Consider the following 25,888-nt stretch of genomic DNA (forward strand, 5'->3'; position numbering starts at 1 on the left):
CTTAAAAAAAAAAAAAAAAAGTACACATTTTCAAACCATCCTTTTAAATTATCATTAGCATCTCTTCTGTGCTGATTTATTAGAATTTGAGTTTTTTAGATTATGACTTTCTTATTACCCATTCCTTTACCCTGACACTGCTTTTTGTATCTGACTATAATGTTGAGAATGTGAACTTTTGTAGGAACTTTTATAAGGATTTATAGAAATATGTCAAAATGTCTAAGGACACTTTTGTCCTTAAGTTTTGTGAGTAGTTTTACCTAAATAGTGACATAGTGGTATAGCCCTATGTCTCAAAAGAGGAAAGTTGGGCATAGTTGATCTTGCTGAAAATGTACACTTTTATGTAAAGATTATTATACATATGCATCAACTTTTATTTACTTAACAGACCTCTTCCCAGGGACTGGTTTAAAATAAACATCATACTAAGACTGCTGGATAAATATTTTTGTCTATGATAGCCTTCTTTTTTTAATGGAAAGAAACAAGTAGAGCTCTAACCAAATCTAAGTGAAAAAATTATAATAAAAATGAAATTTATCTTCATTGAATTTGCTTTCCCTATGTATGCTTATAATTAAAGCCATACTTCATTATAATTACTGTATCAATATCACTGAGCTTGATTCAGTTTGAAATTTCACCATTGACGACATTAGATCTAGCATTATATTCCTTATAAAAAGAGAGAATGGGCCGGGCAGAGTGGCTCACGCCTGTAATCCCCAGCATTTTGGGAGGCCGATGTGGGTCAGATCACCTATGGTCGGGAGCTCGAGACTAGTCTGACCAACATGCAGAAACCCTGTCTCTCTAAAAATACAAAACTAGCCGGGTGTGGTGTTACATGCCTGTAATCCCAGCTACTTGGGAGGCTGAGGCAGGAGAATTGCTTGAACCCAGGAAGCGGAGGTTGCAGTGAGCCAAGATCGTGCCATTGCACTCCAGTCTGGGCAACAAGAGTGACGCTCCATCTCAAAAAGAAAAAAAAAATAAAAAGAGAGAGAGAGAGAAAATGATACATTTTGATCTGATATCAGGTACTGTTTGAAAATATTTTTAGAATCCAATTAATATTTACTCCACTTTCTTCTATTCTTGGAAAATTTCACATGAAGAACATTTAGATTTTAAGTGCTTTTGAATTTTTAGAATTTATTTCCAAAAAGTATTAATTTCTATAATGAAGTGGATTGTTTGTATTTGAAAGTTCTTCCTCTTCCAAAAGTAACTTATCTTAGGATATTAGCTTTATTGTTGAAAATTATATAATAATTTTGATCTTCAAAGTATTGTATATGGTGAATAAAAGGTAAACCAAGAGTGGACAAAATAGAAGAGTTTTAATTTTATTGAATTAAGAGAATTATAAAACAGATCAGTTTTTTAATGAATGGAAAACCTAAAACTTTGTGAAAATATGCACACATTTTAAAATTTGATATTAAATGTATTTCATTACATAAAGTAAAACAAAATAGTGTTTATAGCTAATAAGGAATGGGAGACTAGCCCGAAAGAGAAAAGCACACCTTCTTGTACTTTTAGTGCTTCTTATATAAAATAGATGTGAATGTAAAAGTCTTTAAAATAAGCTATAATATAGGTACATTTAGTAGAATATTGAATTTAGGAGTGAACACAAAAAGTTGGTAAACAAATCTGTTAAAATTTGAAGGTTTGTTATTTAAGTTACGTTTATCCTTTTATTTTTTGTTTTTAATTTTTTTTGAGTTGGGGTCTTGCTATGTTGCGCAAACTGGTCTCGAACTCCTGGCTCAAGTGATCCTCCTGCCCTATTCTCTCCAGTAGATGAGATTACAGGCATGCACCACAGCACCCAACTACGTCCATTCCTTTGACGAGTCATGAAGGAAGCTTTATTTTCGCTCATTCTTTCTCAGTAAGAAGGGAATTTCTTATGAAGCTCATAAAATTAATTCATATGGGCTTATTGTATCATTTTAAAAAGGAAATTTGTGTTTATTGATTTATATGATATATGCATGATTTATGTTTATATGTATATATAACCCATTCTTGCAGGAACGGGTTAACTACATGCTTCTTAAAATAATCTAATATCATATGTAATGCAGAATATTAAGATCAGAATATTAAGGTCATTGGAATTCAGGAGGCAATTGATCAGATTCATGTCCTTCTGAAATTATTTTAATCTACATGTTTCAGTCCACATTACCAAAGATATATTTTAAGTAAAAAAACGCTGTAGGCAGATGGAAGTTAACCTCTTGCCTCTCTTTGCAGATCTCTTTAAGGAAGTGGCAGGGCCCACGGAAATGTGTGACCAGAGGCAGCTGGGCCTGTTACTTCATGATGCCATCCAGATACCCCGGCAGCTAGGTGAAGTAGCAGCTTTTGGAGGCAGTAATATTGAGCCTAGTGTTCGCAGCTGCTTCCAACAGGTAAGCATGAAGGATCACTGGTACGCAGGGTGTGTTGGGGAAGGGTTTTGAGGATGTTCTGAGACATGGAATAGGAAACTCAGGCTGGAGCCAAATGCTGAAAGACTTTGGGTACCATCCAACAAGTGGTATATTTTATTTCCTAAGGCTCATTCGCTTCAAAAAATAGCAACCCTTGCAAAGAGACTTGCTGTTTTTCTTTAATAAAAGCTACAGTCTTTAACCTTTGCCATTAAATGCTGTTCGTTCTGCCCTTTTCCTGTCCTCCTCTCCTACCACTCCTCTCCTTGCTCTCCACTTTCCAGCTGCACTGTTTTATTTCCTTGATTTTATTTTATTTCCTCAGCAGTGCCTTTGGACCTGTGTCTGCTGTTTAGACATTCTTCCTTCCCCATTGCTCACTAACTCACTTCTCATACCTAATCCTTATTTGATCTTTAGATTTTAGCTTTAACTCTCACATCCTCAAAATCTTTCTCTGACCTCTTCAGATAATGCTATATTTTCCTATTATATTCACCTTAATATCTTCCACCTCTTCCTTCTCATACTCAGTACAATTATAATTACACACTGAATTATATAATTCATGGCTTAGTGTTTGTTTCTTCTGTAGGAACCTAAGCTCCATGAAGACAAGGACTGTGGCTATCATTTTACTGTTGTATCCTGTCTTAGTTCATTCAGGCTGCTCTAATAAAATACCGTAAACTGGGTGGCTTTTAAACAACAGAAATTTATTTTCTACAGTTCTAGAGGCTGTCCATGATCAAGGTGCTAGCAGATTCAGTGTCTGCTGAGGGCCCGCCTTCTAGTTCATTGCAACCTTTCTTGCTGTTTCCTCATATGATGGAAGAAGTGAATGATCTGTCTTGGGCCTCTTTTTTTGTTTGTTTGTTTTATACTTTAAGTTCTGGCGTACATGTGCAGAACGTGCAGGTTTGTTGCATAGGTATACACATGCCATGGTTGTTTGCTGCACTCATCAACCCATCATCTACATTAGGTATTTCCCCTAATGCTATCCCCTAGCCCCCCAACCCCTGACAGGCCCCAGTGTGTGATGTTCCCCTCCCTGTGTCCATGTGTTCTCATTGTTCAACTCCCACTTATGAGTGAGAACATGTGGTGTTTGGTTTTCTGTTCTTGTGTTAGTTTGCTGAGAATGATGGTTTCCAGCTTCATCCATGTCCCTTCAAAGGACATGAACTCATCCTTTTTTTATGGCTACATAGTATTCCATGGTGTATATGTGCCACATTTTCTTTATCCAGTCTATCATTGATGGGCTTTTGGTTCCAACTCTTTGCTATTGTGGATAGTGCTGCAGCAAACATACGTGTACATGTGTCTTTATAGTAGAATGATTTATAATCCTTTGGGTATATACCTAGTAATGGGATTTCTGGGTCAAATGGTATTTCTGGTTCTATATCCTTGAGGAATTACCACACAGTCTTCCACAATGGCTGAACTAATTTACATTCCCACCAACAGTGTAAAAGTGTTCCTGTTTCTCCACATCCTCTCCAGTGTCTGTTGTTTCCTGACTTTTTAATGATTGCCATTCTAACTGGCATGAGATGGTATCTCATTGTGGTTTTGATTTGCATTTCTCTGATGGCAAGTTGACCAGTGAAGATGAGCTTTTTTTCATATGTTTGTTGGTTGCATAAATGTCTTCTTTTGAGAAGTGTCTGTTCATATCCTTCACCCACTTTTTTGATGGCGTTGTTTGTTTTTTCTTGTAAATTTGTTGAAGTTCTTTGTAGATTCTGGATATTAGCTCTTTGTCAGATGGATAGATTTTGAAAATTTTCTCCCATTTTGTAGGTTGCCTGTTCACTCTGATGACAGTTTGGTTGGTTGGTTGGTTGGTTTGTTTGTTTGTTTGTTTGTTTGTTTGTTTGTTTGTTTTGCTGGGCCTTTTGTTGCCATTGCTTTTGGTGTTTTAGTCGTGAAGTCTTTGCCCATGACTATGTCCTGAATGGTATTGCCTAGATTTTCATCTAGAGTTTTTATGGTTTTAGGTATTACATTTAAGACTTTAATCCATCTTGAGTTAATTTTTGTATAAGGTGTAAGGAAGAGGTCCAGTTTCAGTTTTCTGCATGTGGCTGGCCAATTTTCCTAACACCATTTATTAAATAGGGAATTCTTTCCCCATTGTGTGTTTTTCTCAGGTTTGTCAAAGATCAGATGGTTGTAGATGTGTGGCGCTATTTCTGAGGTCTTGGGCCTCTTGTATAAGGGCACTAACCCCATTCAAGAGAGCTCCACCCTCAAGACCTAATCATTTCCTAAAGACTCTACCACCTTGTACCATCTCCTAAGTGGTTAGGTTTTTAACATATGAGTTTTGGGGGAACAAAAACATTCAGACTATTAGATTTCCTACACCTTGAACATCATACCTACTTTAATAAGTATCTGCTAAATAACAATTAAAATGTCCTGAGTTCTTTTTAAGACAAGATTTTAAATATATATATATACATTAAAGATGTTATTAAAGTATCAGTTTTTTTCTTTGAAACTACGCATACAAAAGGGAGATACACAAAGTTTTATACTGATCTAAGTTACTAATTTTAAACTGAGAAAGCACTTTAGTTTCTTTTTAATGTTTATTGCATATAAAGACATTTTAGAAATGTTACTACTGATGTTATACATATGCATAAAGTACAAGTCTACAGATATTTTGGCAAAGCGTAGCCAGTGATTTATCATTGCTAGGGAAAAAAAAAGGCTCACACCCTATCTTTGAGGAGAATTGATGTCATGGGTTATTACATTTTATAATGGCCCTTGTTCTTGTTTTAGAAATACAAAAAATATCAAATGCAAATTCTAAATATGATTTATAGTCATACATGTAGGTTCACAGAATGACCTCAACAGCAACAGGAGGATGAAATTGGTAGAAATTTTAGCCTTGCACTTAGGAAAATTGCTTAGTATTGGGAGTTGTAGAGGGATTGGGGAGTTTTATGTAATTTATCCTGATAAATTTGAAAATCCTGCAAAGTATATCCATAGCAATATGCTTCCCGTGTGATGATATAATGGGACTGGAGCAGGACACACAAAAATGACAGCTTTTATTTAGCATTTATAATGGCCTTCAAGTTTGTAAAATTATCAGTGAGTCTTTCACAAGTTTTTACTGTCTTAGATTAATTTTTTTTTTTTTTTTTTTTTGAGATAGAGTCTTGCTCTGTCACCCAGGCTGGAGTGCAGTGGCGTGATCTCGGCTCACTGCAACCTCCACCTCCCAGATTCAAGCAGTTTCTCCTGCCTCAACCTCCCGAGTAGCTGGGACTACAGGTGCACGCCTCCACGCCCAGCTAATTTTGTGTGTGTGTGTTTTAGTAGAGATGGGGTTTCATCGTGTTGCCTAGGCTGGTCTCAAACTTCTGAGCTCAGGCAATCCGCCCACCTTGGCCTCCCAAAGTGCTAAGATTACAAGCTTAAGCCACCACGCCTGGCCGAATGAGTTTTATAGAATTATTTATGTAAAAGGATGACTTGGAATTGGGTGGTTTTGGTTTTTGCTTTTGTTTCTTTCAAAAGCTGAGTATATTGAAGTCTTGGTATTTTTTTACTTCTTCCTATGTGACAATTTCTGCTTTTTCTACTCATAAGTTCTAGAATTTTCTTGACTTGAAGAACCTTAAAGCATTGGGATTTAACTGACATGGAAAGAGTTATATAGTTTCCTCTTCTGCACAAATTTTCAGAAGATTATGAAGCAACAACACTTGCTACCATTTAAATGAAGACATTTCTTCACTTTTAATATATATCTTTTTTCGCCAGAATAACAATAAACCAGAAATAAGTGTGAAAGAGTTTATAGATTGGATGCATTTGGAACCACAGTCCATGGTTTGGCTGCCAGTTTTACATCGAGTGGCAGCAGCAGAGACTGCAAAACATCAGGCCAAATGCAACATCTGCAAAGAATGTCCAATTGTCGGGTTCAGGTAAGGCGTGCCAGTGCTGGAGGAGGCTATTTTCTGTTCCCTTTGCGTAATCTCAGTGGTATGTCCATCCTCCATTCCCATTTGGAGGTTTGCCTTCTAAATACATGGTATGTTCAGCATGTCTCATCTATCAAAAAGTGGCATTTCTTCTTATAACTACTACATGAAGCATATTTTATTATTGTTGCTAATATTATTTTCATTTACACTACTTTGGTCAGAACCAGAGATTTCTATGAATGTCCATTTACTTAGGTCACAAAAATGATTCATGCATGAAAATTGTATGGCTGATTATAAATATATAACCCTGATGGAATTTGGTGAATATTCTGAGGTCTTTGGGGTCAAACTTAGCAAACAGGAAGCAATGTTTAATTACCGGCTGAGAAGTAACCAAATGACTTTGTGTTACTTCTGCCAAGTTTGATATGAAGTACATTAACCTGACTTCTTCCCATGAGGAGCACTGCTGAATGCCATACTTTAATGTAATCAGTGTTTCAGACGAGCAGATCAGAGATTAAGGTTATGGGAGAATATTCAGGAGATAGTGTATTGAGAAGTAGCTCTGGAGTCAGGCTACTTAGACTTGAATCCTGGATCTATTGTTTGGCACTGAGACTTTGAATAAGATACTTGGCCTTCTTGAACCTGAGTTTCTTCAACTTCAGATTCTATGAGTGTTTCCTCATAGTAGTAGTTAATACATGAAAGTGTCTAGGGCAGTACCTATCACAGAGTAGGCATTCAGTAAATGTTGGCTCTTTTTGTTACTACCAATAACATCATTAGTGTGATAGTAGCTAAACCTATGAATGTATTGTTGAACATCTTCATTAAGTGGAAATGCCAGAAAAACCTGGACAATGCTGTTGCTCAGTAAAAGGCAGGATTAGAGAGAGGTATAATAAGGTAGAGAACAGGATTCTTCAGAGAAGTAAAGAAGCATAGTGTTGTGGAAATCAAAAGAGAAGGCTTTAGCAAGATGGTAGAGGTGTTAAGTGCATCAGAAAGATTCTTTGAATCAGAAGTCATTGGGAATCTTAGAGAGGATTCTATCCATGTCATTATAAAGATGGCTCAGGAAAATACATAGGCTAGTATGTGCAAACAACTTGTTTAAAAAATCTAACTATAACTTAAAGAAAATATGTCAGGATATTGAAAATTGGAAGATGGTAAGTGATATATTGTCTTCCTTTTACTTGCCTGTATATTTTCCTGTTTTCTACATTGAGAATGTAGTACATCTAAAATTTTAATTTTGAATGAAAGAGAAATATGTCCAGAGTTGATACCTGGTTTAGGCACAAGGCCGAGCAAAGGTTTCTTCAAGCTAATGGTAATTTAATTATTGCACAAAGATTACCCATGAAGGGAATGAATAAAAGAACAATTCCAATAGTGAAATAGGGTCCAATTGGAATAGGTCTGATTAGCTTAGTTGTAAAAAGATGCATCTTTCTCTGTGTCTTCAGAGAATGAATGGAAAGGCAAATACAGAAATAAAGAAAGAGAAATATGTCTATTATAGAATAATCTTATATAATCTTAACTTCATTCAGACTGTCTCTCAAGCTTCTACCATATATATATATATATTATTCATTTTCCCTGAACTTTTATAAATACTGCTAGAGGTTTTCACTAATTACCTCCAAATTAAATGTTAATGAAATCTTAGATTTACAGAATGTTTTGTAAGCTGGGAATTTTTTCAGTTAGAATCATACACAGTTGCTTAATAGTGGTTGCATAAATAAATTAGAGCTTTAGTTCTCTTTCTTGTTAACAAAGTGAAGGTAGGTAATCCAAGACTGTTTTTTGTGACCACTTGGGCCCTTAGCTCTGTTTTCATGCGCTGTCATCCCTAACATGTGGCATCCATCTTCAAAGTCACTTCATGCTAACAAAGTGACTCTTCTGGATGTCAGATCCATTTTCCAGTGGGGAGGAAGAGGGAGCATGCCTCTTCCCAACTGAGTCAGTCCCTTGAAATTCCAATTAGAACCCCACCTAATAACTTTGGTTTGTATTGCACTGGTCACCACCATCAGCAAGAGAGGCTAAGAAACAGCAATTTTCTCAAGGCTCATTGCTAAAATGTGCTAACAGCACAAGGGTATGTTACCAATGAAAAAGGAAGAATGGCTATCTGCCAAAGGAGTATTCAGCAGAAGATAAAATTCCATTTAGAAAGAAGATGTCAATCATACCTGTCAAGCCATGCTGATAGACCAAGAGATGTTGTTAGTGTATGTGATTGTTTCAAACCAGTAGCTTCCTTGGCAAAAGTAAGCTGGCTGTAGTATATGCAGAATGATTTCCTTAAGATTGATTTGCAAGTGATTTTTCAGGTCATTCTAGAAGCTACTCAGCACTTAGTAGTTTATAGTCACACAACCTTTAAATTTTGCTTCCATTCTCATTCTATTGGTTGTATCATTTAATTTTTTTCTGTAGATGTGGGTATAATTTATGTTCTTAGTTCTACCAGCAATGCTGACAGAATATATTTGGGAGAAGATGTTTTCCACTGAGACTGATAGAAACTGGTCATCTAAGGTTTTGCTTTTGTAAGTACGATTCTACAAGTAGAAGTCAATGTACAGTGTCATTCTTATGCCAGAGATTTTAAAACACCATTTCCATTCAAGGATGCATTGTGATAAAGGCTCTATTTAGTTTTTCCTCTGTTACACAGTATTTCTTGATTTCTTTTTTTTCTACTGACTAATTTAAACCAAATATAAAAGTGCTCATTGTTAAAAACGGTATCTTTGTGAGGGAATTTTAAAATTCATTTCTTATTGATGGTGTAATTGATATTTTAAAATTTGATGTTTCAACTTAATAGATATAATTCTTTTCTTGTCCATCGCTTTCCATTCATATTCAAACATTAAAATAAACCTTCTGACATGCGTATTTACCTCCCTCTCATGTATAAACAGATGGAAGCATGTTTCAGAGACTTGAACTCCAAAATTTGATTTTTTTTTTTTTTTTTTTTTTTTTTTTTTTTTTTTTTTTTGGTAATTTGGATGAATGAAGTTTCTTACCGCAAATTTGGACTAAATAATAGTAATGCAAGCCAATAAATTTTCTTTTGTTTTCTCTAGGTATAGAAGCCTTAAGCATTTTAACTACGATGTCTGCCAGAGTTGTTTCTTTTCGGGTCGAACAGCAAAAGGTCACAAATTACACTACCCAATGGTGGAATATTGTATACCTGTGAGTACTAACCCACTGTTTTGTTTTTAATACATTGCCATTGAATTAACTAATATCTAAAATGTTATTGTTTATTTAGACAATCTTTTTTGAAAAAATATCACTTTGAAGATTATGTTTTTTGTTTTAAGTAAACTCGTTTATGTTGAATTAATTAGTGCAGAAAAAAATAGTAACTTTTTTTAACATCTGTGTTTTGATTTTAAACTTTTTTGGTAGCAAATTCTTTTAAGAACTGATGGTGACCTACATTGAAAATGATACTATGTAATGAAAAATCATGGTTTTTTTAGACATATTTATGTTTTCATAGTTACATACTATATTCATATTAGCAAAATACAGAAAATGGAGATATTAAAAATATAATTCCTAATTATAGCTCCTATATAAACTACCTTCTAATTTTCAATGTCTCTGGTTTTAAGATTCTATTCATATTTATATTTATATTTATGTATTTTGTTCCTGATATTTTCACTCAACATTCCATTTTGTCAAACAGTATAATTTTTTTTTAGTCACAAAATTTTTAATTGAGTGAATTACTACAGGTTCCCTTAAATTTGGACATTTCGTTTATTTTCAATTTTCTGATGTTATAAATAACACTTTTACAAGTATCTTTGTGAAGGTAGCTCATTCCAGATATTATGTAAATTACATTGCAATAGAATAAAGCACTATAAGTAGGTTATTTGAGTCAATGAATATGAGTATTTTTTATGGTCAAAATACTTGATGTTAAGGTTTTTTTTTCAAAAGAGGTTTATCCCACTTTACATTATTATCACATTTTGTTAAAGTTTCAATTTTACTATAGCCCCACCAGCATTGGACATAAGTTCTTGTTGTTCCTTTGATTTACAGCTATTTTTTCCTGAAGTTATCCTCATGTTCTATTAATAGCTTTTCTTTTACTTCCTTCCAAATAGTGCCCAAATGTATTCATCAAGCTGTCTATTTTCTTTGGTTTAAGGAATTGAGTTACTTTTTTGGATCATAAATTGACAGCAGGGCTGCAATACTTATAAAAGTTACACATATAAATCTCACACTCATAGGTATCTTATCTCAAATAATTAAGTGCCCTGTGTATGGAGAAGAAATCTCTAGAAAATATTGGTGAATTATAATGGAGGAAGTGCCCATACCACATAATAGCTTTAACCAGGAAAAAGAAATCTCCCCAAGAAAATTTGTGAAACATCATTTATTACTATTATTAACGTATTTATTCACCCAACAAATTAATACTGAACATTTTGTAGGTGTCAGGCCCTCTTGTCAAAGATAAACAAAACCAGACACTAGTTAAAATGGTAAGGACAGATTTTAATCAATAATACACTGATTATACACATATACTTCTGTTTGTACAGAGGTGACTGGGTGTTTTCAGGAGGGAATAGACTGGGGAAACAAAAGAGGGACTTGAGCAGAGGCAAGAAAGTGAAAACTGACCCAGCATTGGTCAGCATCAGTTCCATCAGACCAGCTGTGTCTGTGAGCTGGCAATTGTCAAGAGTTAGGATTCTACCATTCCAGAAAGACTGGGAGACAGGGGCCCTATCCTTCCTGATGATTACACTTCAGAGAAATGACTTTCGGGTCCTTGAGAAAGACACCCCTGAGTTGTTGGAGATACATACACATCTCAAAGGGACAGAGGAAGGATTCCCCATTGTAAGCCCTTTTTAGTAAATGTCCTAAGAAAGAGTGAGCAGGGACCTGTCTTCAGGTGTTGGCTAGAGCAAACAGGCAGATGCTTTAAGAGGGCAGATGCCTTAATGATCCCCTTTTTTAGGGTAATCTAGGGATGTGGCCTTGAACTGTTAGGAATTATGTTCATGTTTGTTCAAGTTTTTTAATGGAGAAGTGGGTGGAAGGGTATGGACAAAATGATTTGTGCTGAAAATTTGCAGTTTTTATAGGTCAGGGCTTCAGTAAAGAACAGAGCTTACTGGAGGCCAACACAAATTTGGTCAAGGAGAGAATCCTTGTCAGTCATTTCAGCTCTGATAATGTATCATAGTATACCCAGAAAGACAAGATTGTGGACTTTCCTGCTACTCTCCCTTTAGGAGGAAGAATGTGTGAGAATGAACAAGGAAACAAATAAATGAGGTTATTATAGATTGCAGTAAATGCCTTTAAGGAAATGGATATATAATGAGATAGAATGATTAGAAGAGACACTTCAGATAAAGAAATCAGTAAGGTTTGTCTGAGCTGACATTTGAGTTGAGACCAAAGTTTGAAGGAAATTCAGCCCTCTAAAGAACTAGTAGAAGCATATTTCAAAAAGAAGAAACAGAACATACAGTGGTATGAGATGGGAAAAAGGTTAGCGTGATTGGGCTACAGAAAGTGGAGCCTGTTCCCCAAGGGGCACATGGAAAGGAGCACTGGCTACACAACTGGAAGTGCCCAGTGCAAAATGAAACTGGGGGGGGGGGCTTGTTTAACAATTATTAAGACTTCCAAAGTGGCAACATCAGAGCAGTAAATCAAGTTCAAGGCCCTTCTGATTGTAGGGCCCTGTGCAACTGCATAGGTCCAATATATTTGAAGCCCACACTGAGACTGGGAAGGAGGTGGATGTAACCAGGGAACAGAAAGAAACCAGGACAAATTTGACGAAAGAGAGACAATAGTAGGAGATGGAATTAAAAAGAAAGGCAACTATCAGATTGTATAGAACCCCGGGGATCATTGTAAGGAATTTGGATTGGGGAAAAATGTCATAGTAATATTTACATGAGTAGCTATTATAGAAATTTAGAAAGCTGATTATAAAATGCTAGTATCAAAATATCATAAAGTAAATATATGTTGTTATAGTAAAGATATATAAAATTACTCTTTTTCTTGGTCTTAAATGTATAATAATTCTTAATGGCTTTACAAAATACCCAAACAATTTGAAACCCACGTATCTTCAACAGTTGTCATCCAGTGGGTGCATGCTTAAGAATCACTGATACACGTTTGAATTCCACTCTCCAACTACCAATTTTAAATGAAATCTGTAAGTTACCCAAAACTGTTCTTGTTGCATAGTCTTTCAAAAGTCGCTGTTATCATTTCCAAGATTGCAGCTTATCCTGCATTATACAAGGATAGCTTCATTTTTCAAGATATCCTTTGCCCATTTCTGAGGCTTTGTAGTGATCTTATCAACAGCCTACTTATAAATCATCTGTATGACAAGTCACTTTCTGCATTTGACCCTACAACTTTTTGTAAAATAACTAGAAGTATGTATTAATTGAATCTTTAAAAAGATGCTTGCATTTAATAGCAATGAATGACCTGATTTAACTGCTTTCTGAAATTTCTTTCTTTTCACCCACGTTCTTTACATTTGCTCTACTGTTTTATTTATGGTTCATCCACCTTTTACTCAACATTTCCTGAAGTCATTTCATGTCTGCCTTAGAAAATGAACTCAAGTGTGGATTTGTTCAGTACAGTGATAATAAGCACCATTTGAGTGTTAAATGGATCAGACCTTTCCATATGGACCTTGATGTTTACATTCCTCAGAGTGTGTCTCCCTTTTTGGTTAAGAAGATGCTCCAGTCACCTTACTGACTTCATCTCTTTCCTTTTCAAAGTCCTTTACAGCTGACTCTGAATGTTTCTATTTTTAAGAGCTTTCTGCAATTTAGAAACCTTATTTTAAATCCACAATGCACCCTAAATGTTTTGCCAATATATCTGCTTATAATTTATGGTAATGTTTGCCTTTAGCTGTAAGAAGACTAATGGTATATGAATGAAATATCATGACTCATGAAAGTGTTTTATGATATTGATAATTTATATATATGTAAATTATCTGAAGAAATGTAGCAGAATTTTATTTCTCTAGGAAATGACTTTTGTCTTATTTCCCCTACTATTCTATAATCCAAATTTGTACATTTAAGAATTATTTCATTAGGCTTAATAAGAGTTGATCTTCAAGAGACAGCATGACACAGATGATATTTAATGCCTGTCATCATTCTGTCTCCATATGTCCAAATCCTACCTTCTCACAAAAACAGCTCACCTCCCACTTTGTGTGTGAAATCTCCCCCAGCTCCTCCAGTTTTACCCTCATCAAAGCACTTAGTTCAGAGGCCTCTGCCAATAGCCTCTACTTTACCAATTAACTTTTGATTCTATGTTCCCTTGTATCATTTTCTAACTGTGCGGTGTTTTTGTCTTCTCAATTATCTTTTTACCTCCTTGAGGACTGGGATGACTTTTATACTTTTCTCCCTGTGTTAGTTAAATTTGCCTCATAAAAGCCAAATGAGCTCATATCTGAATTTATAAATACTAATTATAGAATATTAAAGCTGGAATTAAAGCTCTAAGAGATCATCTAACTTATCTTTATTTTGAAGGAAAAACTAAGTCTTAGAGAAGGTAAGTGGTTTGTGCAAAGTTGATGGCGTGGATTTAGTGACTTAACTCCATTAGGGAAACACACACACACACACACGCCGTTGGAAAATAGGAGTTTATATATATCCTAGCTGGAATATTATGTTTGTTGAATACCCTTTTACATACCAGGCATTTTGCTAGGAGTTGGAAATACAGAGAAAATTTCATGAAGGAGAAAAAATACCTCTATGTGGAGAAATTCAAGACTGTAATATTTTTTTAGAATGATTAAAATCAAGACAGTAGTCAATTTTTTTTTCATATTATCCATGCACTACATCTTTGAATTCAGGGATTATTTTTTGTAAATAAAGTTATGTCTTATATTAAGATGTTCAGATTTAAATTTTTTAATTTATGATGATTTAATTTTGTTGTGAAAATTACCCTACTCAGATCTTTAAAATCATCTTTGTTGTAAGTAACCAAAATTTAATTCAAATTAGAAACATTTTTATATGTTAGGGCATATAAAAGATAGTGTGTGATTTTGTTTTTTGAGATGAGATCTACTGTGTTAGTGAATTTCAAGTGTATTATCTGTAGCCACATGCTGTACATTAGGTCTCCAGAATTTATTTGTCATATAACTGAAAGTTTATACCCTTTGACCAGTCTCTTCTCTTTTCCTCCATCTCCCAGCCCCTAGTAACCACTATTCTACTCTCTGCTACTATGAGCTTGATTTTTTTTTTTTTTTTTTTTTTTTTTTTTTTTTTTTTAAGATTCCACATATGAGTGAGATCATGCAGTATTTGTCTTTCTGTATCTGGGTTATTTCACTTAGTATAATGTCCTCCAGACTCATCTAAGTCATTGCAAATAACAGGATTTCCTTCCTTTTTTATGACTGGATATATTTCACTGTATTTTCTTTATCCATTTATCTGTTGTAGGATACTTAGGTTGATTCTGTATCTTGGCTATTGTGAATAACGCTGCAGTGCACATAGGAGTATAAATATCTTTTGGAGATAATGAGTTTATTTTCTTTGGATATGTATCCAGAAGTGGGATTACTGGATGATGCGATAGTTCTATTTTAATTTTAAAAGAACCTTTAGACTGTTTTCATAATGACTGAACCAAAGATAGTTCTTCTTTAAATTGAAGAGTTCTTCTTTAAATTTCACATGATTTATAAAAGTTCATACAATTGCCAACAGTGAGAGAGAACTGGATAGGGTTAAATACTAAGAAGAATGGGAAATGTTTAGAATAGCTACTAGGGTCAATCATGAGTCACACAGAGATGAGTAAACTGATTGCTACCTTGCCACAGGAGTGCAGCTGAGGTTAATTGGCAAGGATTTGTAGTTTATGACTCCCTCATTGCTCAGCAGCTTTGGAATTAAAAGATGAAAAGTATATTTGAAGGCCAAGGGAGTGAAAAATTCAAAGGTGTTAATGATACTGTAGTTGATTTGAGGTATCCTCATGCTGAAGAAATCCCGTGGTGGGATAAAGGGCTAGAGATCAAGATGATGGGGAAAGAAGAGGTTTATTTATAATATAAGAAGTGAGAAGAGTCAGAAGATTCCAGTCAGTGAAAGATTTTTTCAAGTTAGAGATTTTGAACTAAAAGCTGTTTTAAGTTATAATGAGGCCTGAGGTATGCCCACACCCCAATGTGTGACTGAAGTAGGACACAGAAGGTTCTAGAAATGAGATGGCTTTTAGAAAGTCATCACTGCATCTCTAGAATTGAAGTGACAGACAGGTGATAGCCCTGTCTGGCATTGTACCATCAAAGGAGAGGGGAAGGGCACGTTGGCTTTAGTAGATGAAGCTAAGGGGAAAAGGGTGTTTAGGAGAGAAAAAAAATATTTTCTTCCCATCTTAGTTTCATAGTTGAGGCTCCTGTAACAAAAGATAGATTAACAAGAGAAGTGCATACAAATTGATTTAGTATAAATTTTACATTCCATGGAAGCCTTCATCAGGAAGAGAAGACCCAAAGAAACATGGAAGCCTGTGTATTTTTATGCTTAGGTTTGATGAAGAGTGGACAGTTGTGTAAAAGTATGATTGAATAAGAAGATATGACCTAATGCTAATGAACTAGGGGAACTTAGCAAGGCCTGTTTGTTCGGATTCTTCTCTGTGTCCCCCTGTCTTCAGTGATAAGGATGTTTCTTCCCTCCAGGAATAAGGAGGGCATCTCTCGATTAAGGGTCTTATGACCCTTTAGGTAAGAAGCGTGGGAGAAGGTCAGAGAGATCTTGCTACATCTGCTGTTCTCCTAATGTGCCACATTTGGAGGTAGTGTGTCCTGAACCCTTGCCAAGTATAAACATCCTTTTCTCTTGGTTTTTATGAAAGAGAGATTATACAGCCACTAACGAAAAAGATTATATGGGAGATGGCATTATCATGGGAGCATCAGGATTGATTCAAGGAGGTAGGTTGAAATAGTAATTATGAACAAGATGTAAGGGAATGTGTTAAAGAACACAGAATCCACTGTAATGGAGAAAGAAAGGTAGATAGGCAGTGTGCATATGGTGAGGTACAGTAACCCCATCCATGGAGAGAAAATGTGAAATAGAGCAAGGTAATGGAGGAAATAGTAAAAGGAAAGAAGGAGGAAATAAGCAAGGAAAGGTTAGCCAGGAGTGAAAGGTGGTTTGAGAGACATATTTGCTCGGGGAGAGGAGACGGGATATTTTCAGAATTTTGTAGCTTGAAAGGTCAACAGCATCAGCTACTTCCAGCATTTCAATTGCAAGGGTAGATTCATTGTCAATGTCATAGTTCAATTGCTGAGCTTTACATAGGACTAGTTTGTACTGGTAGCTTTGATGAGTTTAGTGAGAAGAGGCGACGACAAGAAAAAAATACGTCGATGAGTAGCAGCTTATTAAATTAATACCACTCAAAAGAGATTTATATTGCAGGTTTTAAGCAAATACAGTTGTTTTTAAAGCAAGAGGTTCAAACATATTCTTGTTGATATTGATTAACATATAGGGAAATAAGCCAAAATTACATGTTTTCATGAGAAGAATCATATTTTCAGTGAGAAGAATTACAATTTTCTAGTAAAAAAGTCGAATTTCTTTTTTAAGTTAAAAGATAAATTATGCCTTTTAAAATGAACTATATGCCATTGGCAAAATAAAACTCACAGACAAAACAAAAGAACAAAGAAAAAAAATCTAGAAGCAGTTGTTTTGACCAATCCTGTCCACCCCTGCCAACATCAATGTACTTCGTAAGACTATAAAATAAAATATTTTAAAATGCTGATTCATTCTTTGGAAAGCTCTACCTTGAGTTAGGGAAGTTTGGTTTTTGGCAGTCTTGTCTCTTCAGATGTGACGTGGGGTGTTTGCCAATATACTGAAAACGCAGCATCACGGCTATTTCTCTGACCTCAGCATCCTGAAGTGGTGTTTCAGCTTCTGCTCACCTTACGTTGTTTTCCCAGTAGGTCCAGTGCATTTAGATTTGTCATTAGCTTTTAAGGTGAGGTTTGGGCAAAATCCATTTTACTTTGGATGATTCATCATCCTACTGATTCTTGACTCCTTGGTGATTCTGCTAATGCTGATTTTTTTAGCTTCATATTTTTTCATTAGGACTTGAAAGTCTCTGAGCTTTTCTTACTGATTGCATCCTATCCATGGAATTCAAATGTGTCTGAATTTCAACTTGTTGAAATCATTGAAAGTTAAATAAAAACTGAGAGGTTGTTTTATAGTTTAAAAAAAAAAAAAAAAAAACCTGTTAAGAATGTCTTTAAAATAAGTCTTGTGATAATGAAATGTACCGCTTAGCAGTATGTGTACACCAGTTGGGACTACTGATTTCTATATTTAAGAAGTAACTCTTGCTAATGAGGGTGCTGTTCAACAATGATTTTAGCACTTGTGCATGATCCAAATGATAATGTTTAATTATTCTGCTTCTGTGCCAAATGACTGTGTTTTTTTTAAATATATAACCTTGATTTACCTCTTTGTAAGTCCTTGGTTTCCTCTGTATGTAACTTATTCATATTTATAATTAACAGTTTAAATCCACTGTTTGGAGCATTAAGGAATTAGTTAATACTGATATCTCAAGTTAAGAAGTGGCCCCCCAAAAAAATTGTTGGGAGAATTAAAACAAATATTTTTTGTTTTGTTTTGTTTCTTTTTTTGTGGTTCTTTATCTTGTTTTGTGTAAATTGTTTGGCAATTAGAAGTTATGTGTTACAGGATTTCGCTTATTTGGTAGCATTGTAAATCGTTTCCTTTTGTGTGCTGCTTTGTGGGTCTTCAGGGATAATAGTAAGAGTCCTTTAAGCTGACCTAGTAAAGCTGGTTATTCAAGGATCACTTGATTATGAATACTGGGGGGTTAGCTTTTCTACATTCTAGATTCTTCTATACCTTATCCTTGCTGCTCCTTGTGATACATATCAGTGAAAAGGGAACTTTCAGCCATATATTAATGCTTTTGAAGTTCAGTAGTGCATAGACTTCAGCATAAAGTAAGATTATACACTTTGCAACATGAACAGGGACATATAGAAGGATACACATACATTCATATAGAGATACACAAACTCAAGCAAAAGATATAGTAACTCTAAATTATGTCCCATGTGAAGTATCTATATTTGTTCTCTATGAAGGATAAAATGTCAAGAAAATTTAAAATTTCCTAACTGTATTTTGGTTGGTAAAATACAATCTCAAAAGTAAAAAATTATTTGATTTTGCCTTACAAGTGATTTTCTTTAGGGTTTTTCTTTAGGGTTTTGCTACAAATAGATGTATCATAGGGTAAATTTCATAATTCAGTGATACTTTCCATATTTTATTCATTTATATTAGTTGGTGGGGAACAAGTAAAAAGTTGATTAATTCTTATTATACAGGTAAATTTTCATTGTCTTACGGCTACTTAATAGCAGTACAGTGGAGTAAAGTACATTTTCAGAATTCACATGCCCACTTGTCTGTGTAGGTTCAGTTCTAAAATGTTTTTCACAGTGAGTCACCATCATTAGCTTTCCAAAAATGACAGTTTGAAGGACAACCCTAATTTGTATATGTGAATTTTTATGTGCTTGTTGAAAATCAGTCCAGAGGCATCTGGGGAAGATAGTGGTAGCATGGCTTCAGAGTTTCTTCATATCTTTTGACTTTGCCATTTTCCTTCCATTTCTAAAGTAGTTACATTTATAAAGAGATATTTGTAAAGAGAACAGCTAGACAGCAAAACTAAAATGTACAATGTTTGCAACCAAACTAGATGACAAGAGAGATCCAAAATAAACCCAGGTGGCGACAAGCCACCACCAGCCACAAAACGTACAAGACATCACTGCCTGTGTGAGAGAAAAGAGAAGGAAGTAAGGGTGCCTAAGAACTGGATAGCCCCCAAAATAGGCAACAGATATTTAATGGAAAGCTGGCTTGAGAGCAGTGCTAAACCTGGAAGGGTTTTGCCATGCACAGAGACTAGGGTAAAAAGGTGTGACATTTCTAGAATGCTCTTGCCTGCTGTGAGCTCTCAGACTGCACCTATCAGGGCTTCCTGCTAGAAAGAAGGTCTCACGCTGAGCAAAACTTCTGGGAACAGAATCAACATGGAGCATCTCAAGGCAACAGAAATGAAAGGAGAAGGCCTAGTCCAAAATGTGCATGTGTGCTGGTAGAGGGTATGCGGGAACAGGACCAGGAAATCCCAAACTCAAGTACTGCTATGAATGGAATGTATATATCTCCCAAAAATTCATGGGTTGAAATCTAATCCCTGGCGCGATAGTGTTAGGAGATGGGGCCTTGGAAGCCATTAGGTCATGACGATGGAGCTGTCATGAATGAAATTAGTGCATTCATAAAAGTGACCCCAGGGAGCTCTCTCTTCCCTTCCACCATGGGAGGACACAGTGAGAAGATGGCTGTATATGACCCAGGAAGCAGATTCATTGGACAACAAATCTGCCAAACCTTTGATCTTGGACTTTCCAGCCTCCAGAACTGTGAGAGATAAATTCCTGCTGTTTAATTTAAGCCACTCAGTCTATAGTATTCTGTTATAGCAGACTGAATAGATTGAGACACATACTGTAATTGTAAATACCACACAAAAGCAAAAAAAGAGGAATCTCTGTGAAGTTAGAAAAACTTTCCTCAATCTCACTTCTTTATAAAAGTTTAGGAAAATTAATTATACAACCAAAAAAAAAAAAAAAAATTTAGCAACAAAAGTATCAAGACCAAATCTCGTGAAAGCAATTTTAAGAAAAAGAGATAAGGAACAAAATTATATCATGACAAATAAAGCATGCCAGTGTAACTACTTTATGAATGGGGGGAAAATAGAAAAGTGAATCTATATTTTAATGTTTTCACTAATCATATGGGTGGTAGTATTGGTATTAGTGTTCTAAGACTATTATGTACGTAATACGAAAAAAAGCAAATGAATAATTATGGGATTGTCTAGGTCTTTCATCTCTTGTGTCCTTAAGAACCAGATTTTTGGTTTTGAAAAAATGAGATAGAGGTGTATTAGAAAACAAGTTAAGTTAAATCAGAAATTTGAATTGGAATCATCAGTGTAACTTCAAGAGAAATTTCACCTTCAAATGCATATTTCCCAGCTCTGTGCAAAAGCCTATTAACACTGAAAAGGCCTAAAAGGTGTGCTTGGAACATCTTGTAATAGCAGCTAATAAGGAAGCTGTTGAAGACTGTTAGAGTCATATTAAAAGTTGCCAACTGAACTTGACGTTCAATAATGAGAATTGCAACAGATTGAAGTCCATCAAATACATTACAGTCTTTGAGTTCCTCATGATATTTAAAATGAACAAAAGCATTGATCATCTTTGGAAAATGATAAGAAACCATTTCGAGATATTGAAAATTAGTCAACACAGTCAAACATTTATCCTGACTTTTCTAAATGAGCTGTACCACAGTGTACCTAAATGTTAGACGTGGTGATGTTTCTTTATAAAAGTATGTATTAGGCAGGGTTCTCTAGAGGGTCAGATCTAGTAGGATAGATGTATATATGAATGGGAATTTAGTAAGGAGTACTGACTCACACGATCACAAGGTGAAGTCCCACAGTAGGCTGTCTGCAAGCTGAAGAGCAAGGAAGACAGTTCGAGTCCCCAAACCTCAAAAGTAGGGAAGCTTCCTACTTTTGTAGAAGTAGGAAGTGCAGACAGTGCAGCCTTCAGTCTGTGGCCAAAGGCCCAAGAGCCCCTGGCAAACTACTGGTCTAAGAGTCCAAAAGTTGAAGAACCTGGAGTTTATGTTCAAGAGCAGGAAGCATCCAGCATGGAAAAAGATGAAGGCCAGAAGACTCAGCAAGTCTGCTCTTCCATCTTCTCTTGCCTGCTTTATTCTAGCCATACTGGCATCTGATTAGATGGTGCCCACTGATTAGATGGTACCCACCCAGTTTGAGGGTGTATCTTCGTCTCCCAGTCCACTGACTCAAATGTTAATCTCCTTTGGCAACACCCTCACAGACATACCCAGGAACAGTACTTTGCATCCCTCAATCCAATCAAGTTGACACTCAATATTAATAATCACAAAGTATTCCAAGTAATACATGAAAAATGAATGATAGGATGACACCATTTTGCAATTCCCAATGAATGGATATGAACACTTAGCATGAACAGCTGCTAAGATCACATAAGAGAGATGACAGCTATTATGTACCTCCTATAACACTGCCAAATATCACTAATTGTCTTGACAAAAGTCTGATGCATTATCTGGATCAAGTTGCAGATTTGCAGGAGGTTATCAAGAGGACAGACGAAAGTGCTGAACTGTACCAAAAATAGACATTCTGTAAAATCCAGACTCTGGAAAACTCTGCAGGTCAAATTGAGTTTTCCAACAGACAAACTGTAGGGAAATGGCAGGTGTGGAGGAGGGATCTGTAAATTAAAAGTGATTTAAAATATATCAGATTTTTTTAAAATGAGCAAAACCAGTTAAGGATAGACATTGGAGTGATAAAACTATTTTTAAAACATAATTCAATTTATGAACTACTTCAGAAAATGAAGTTGATGGTAATAATGGAGAAAGGAAGAGAATTGTCCCTGAAAGGGGTTCTCGAATGTGCAGCAGTGTTCTGTTTTCCGACTGAGGTGGTATATTGATAATATTTCATTAAGCCATACATTTTTGTGTATATATTTTGTTTCACTTTAAGATAAAAGAATTATAAAATAAATCAGTCTAGCCACCAAAACTTTATGAATGGCTATCTCTGGATGGTCAAATAGCTGGCAATTTTTTATTTTTATTCCTTCATGTATATTTTATTTTTCTTTCTAGTTGTACTGACACCAAATATGTGTTACATATGCCATTTAAATCTTTTTTAAGTAGCTGGGACTGCAGGCACATGCTACCATGGCTAGCATTTTTTCTTTAATTTTTTTTTTATTTTTTTTTTTAGAGAGACGGGGTTTTGCCGTGTTGCTCAGGCTGGTCTCGAGTTCCTGAGTTCAAGCAATCTACCCTCACAAAGTGGTAGGATTACAGGTGTGAGCCACTGCATCCAGCCTATTTATAAAATGACATTTTAATACAATTAAAAAAAAAAAAAAAAACCAACCACATGTCATCTAAGCAGTACTTTATTTAAAATGAAGGAAAATTTAGGATGCAATATTAGATATTTTAGTCAATGGCGATGGATTCTTTCTCTTTCAAAACTTAAAACAGTTCCATTTTTCTAAAGACTCAGGCTTTCAAAAACATTTTTTTCCTTCCTGAACTTGGTTGGAGTCCATCAAAGGCTTAGTGTGAGTTTGCTTAGGCTTCAAAACCCTGATGATAATCTCCTTGAGAGGCCATGATGGTTAAATGAGATTGAAGGAAAACAATTTATAAGGTACAAGGTCCTATGCTAACATGTTACCCTTGTGTTTGATCTAATGGGATCTGCAAAATCTGTTCTCCTTTTCTTACAGGAATAAACAGAAACCGAATTTCCAAAAAATGCATTTAAAATGTTGGGTAATTTGTGTAGTAAAGAGTGTTCCTTTCAATTTTATCTTTCTATCGTAATATCAAAAGTTATTTGCTTAAAAATTAGAAAAATGTATTGCACCTAGTGTAAAGATAGAGTTGAGTTTGGTTATATTTATTATGGTAAGTGGGTGGTTCTCTTTTTTTCTTTGTTTCTTTCTTTTTCTTTTTTTCTAAACAAACCATTACTTTAGCATTTTAAAACAGAAAAATATTAGGTACTACCATTATATAATAAAAGCCGGACCAAGTATATATAAATGTTTTAACATTTTCGGTGTAAAAATGGGTTAAATTCATCTTATTGGCTCTACCCCAGCTGAAGAATTACATTCTGATAACCTGAATATAATCTCTAATTCCTTGGGATGAATTGCTTTTCACTTCTTCTTTTAATATTGCATGAAGTTTGTGGCACTAGTGAGTTAATGCTCTTAGATTACAACTCTTCATGCTTGCTTTTCCCCAAGGAGATAAGCTATTGCTGAGTGAATGTGTACTATTTTAAAAAGTATGTAAATATGAGTATTATTAGCAACTCTAATTTCAGTAACTGCTATAACTTTTTGGGACAGCAAGTAGTTGTTGGTTATTTTGTGCATGGGATAGAGAGGGATTGTTTTTGTTTATTGGTTGGTTTTGCTTTGGTCTTTCATGTCTTGAAAATATTTAGCTAAAGAATGTATGCTGTGGAATTGAACTTGCACTTCTGAATAATTTGTCATTTTTTTCACAAGCCAGATTTCATGTTGGAACTCAGATATACATAAACTAGAAGAACTGATGCTAAGTAAAAGAAGCAAGTCATAGAAGACCATGTATTATATTAATTTGTTTATATGAAATGTCCAGAATAAGCGGATTCGTAGAGAAAGTAGATTAATGCTTGCCACGGGTTGTGGGAGGAGAAGGGTCATGGGTACAGAGTTTCTCTTTGGGGTGATGAAAATGATCTGTAATTGGATAGTGATGATGGTTTTTTTAACTTTACGAATACACTGAAAACCACTGAAGTGTAAACTGAACCATACCCTTTCTGAGGTACACTGGGTAAGGGGCCTGATGCCTTGCCCACCTGGCCTTTTCTCCCACCCACTCACTGCACTCAGGGCTGTGAGTTGAAGACCTGAATATGGCTTGAAAATCACTGGCCTAAGAGATCAAAACTTTTGCATTGCTAGGTATGGAGTTTACTCCCAAGTAAAAGCTGGAGTCCATTGCTCATTAAGTATTTCTCTCTATATTAACAGTGTACTAAGAGCAGACAAAGAAATAAATTGGGTCATACATGCTTATCCTTACACACAGGTCTTCTTTATACATTTCTATTATGGAAACTTCTTTTTTTTTCCTTCCTTACCAAAACATTTAGGGTAACCATATCTCTAAACTAAATTATCTGCAGTTGTGATAACCATTGCAAAAGATGTGAAAATCATTTATAGTAGATGATATATCCTTTTGGCTTTATTCTGAAACCCAGATACTCCTTCTCTAAAAGGTTCCTTATTTGCTCCCAACTACAATCTGGTTCTTTTTTTTTTTTTTTTTTTTTTTTTCCTTTTCTGCCTGGTAAGAGCTGAATACCCTCAAACGGTCAAATCTTGTAACAACCCTTTTTCCTCCACAGGGTTTCCTTGAATTATGTTTCTTTTCATGAATAGCTTTTTCTTCTGCACTTTTGCTTTGCATTTGGGAAGGCCTATTTCCATATAACTGCAGATCATTATGTAGTCAATATTCAGTTATTCGGGAAAAGATTGATCATTGTGAATCTGATGGCAAGGCCTGGTGATAGCATGGGGCTGGCACTTTGTTGCAAGTTTTGGTTTTGTCAATGTAAAAACTGATAAATTTTAAATGATAAGTAGCTGCATCTTAATCATGCCTCATCTCTGCTTTGCAAGCCGAGAGAATCAAAAGTTCCCTTAATTATTTACTAGAAGCAGACATGTTTTGATAGAATGGGAACAGATAGAAAGTGGCAAAACTATATAGGGGTTGACTCAGAACTTAGTTGTTTTTGAAAATTGTTTGTTTGTTTTGCTTTGTTTTTTTTTTTTTTTAATTTTTGGCTGGGTGTAGTAGCTCATACCTGTAATCCCAGCACTTTGGGAATCTGAGGCAGGTGAATCACTTGAGATCAGGAGCCTGGCCAACATGGTGAAACCCCGTCTACTAAAAATACAAAAATTAACTGGATGTGGTGGTGCACACCTGTAGTCCCAGCTACTCAGGAAGGTGAAGCATGAGAATCGCCTGAACTTGGGAGGCAGAGGTTGTAGTGAGCTGAGATCACGCCATTGCATTCCAGCTTGGGTGACAGAGCGAGACTCTGTCTCAAAAAAATAAAAAAAGTTTCTGTCCACAAAACAAGTTTCTGTGAGTCCTGGGCATGCATGTTGTGAAGGAAAAGCTGAAGGGTGGGGACAGGGAGCAGGCAGCAGGTAAGCAAATATACTTGTCACTCAGTTTCTGTGATTACAAGAAAGTTTCTCTCTCCTTCTCCTCCTCCTCCTTCTCCTTCTTCTTCTCCTCCTTCTCCTCCTCCTCCTTCTCCTCCTCCTCCTCCTCCTCCTCCTCCTTCTCGTCCTCTTCCCTCTCTCTTTCTGTCTCTAAGAGGAGGGATTGAGGTATAATGAGTGGTAGGTTGAGCAGTCAAGTTGGAACCAGAGGATCATGGGCTTCATTAAGTTCTATGCAGATAACGTAAATATTTTAAACACATATTCAGAAGGATCACAGTTGATATCTGTATTGCAAAGAGAAACTA

General features: G+C 35.5%; 1 protein-coding gene across 1 annotated transcript in view; it reads left to right on the top strand.

The window, feature by feature from the left end:
- Positions 1 to 25,888, top strand: part of UTRN (utrophin) — a 604,813-nt gene that overhangs the window by 541,405 nt on the left and 37,520 nt on the right. Inside the window, exons 62-64 of the mRNA XM_017849334.1 lie at positions 2,278 to 2,435; positions 6,258 to 6,424; positions 9,550 to 9,661. Coding sequence (XP_017704823.1) covers positions 2,278 to 2,435; positions 6,258 to 6,424; positions 9,550 to 9,661 — 437 coding nt within the window. The remainder of the gene's footprint in view (positions 1 to 2,277; positions 2,436 to 6,257; positions 6,425 to 9,549; positions 9,662 to 25,888) is intronic.

Source organism: Rhinopithecus bieti, unplaced genomic scaffold (genome assembly GCF_001698545.2).
Source record: "Rhinopithecus bieti isolate Rb0 unplaced genomic scaffold, ASM169854v2 scaffold_32264, whole genome shotgun sequence".
NCBI classification, from domain to species: domain Eukaryota; kingdom Metazoa; phylum Chordata; class Mammalia; order Primates; family Cercopithecidae; genus Rhinopithecus; species Rhinopithecus bieti.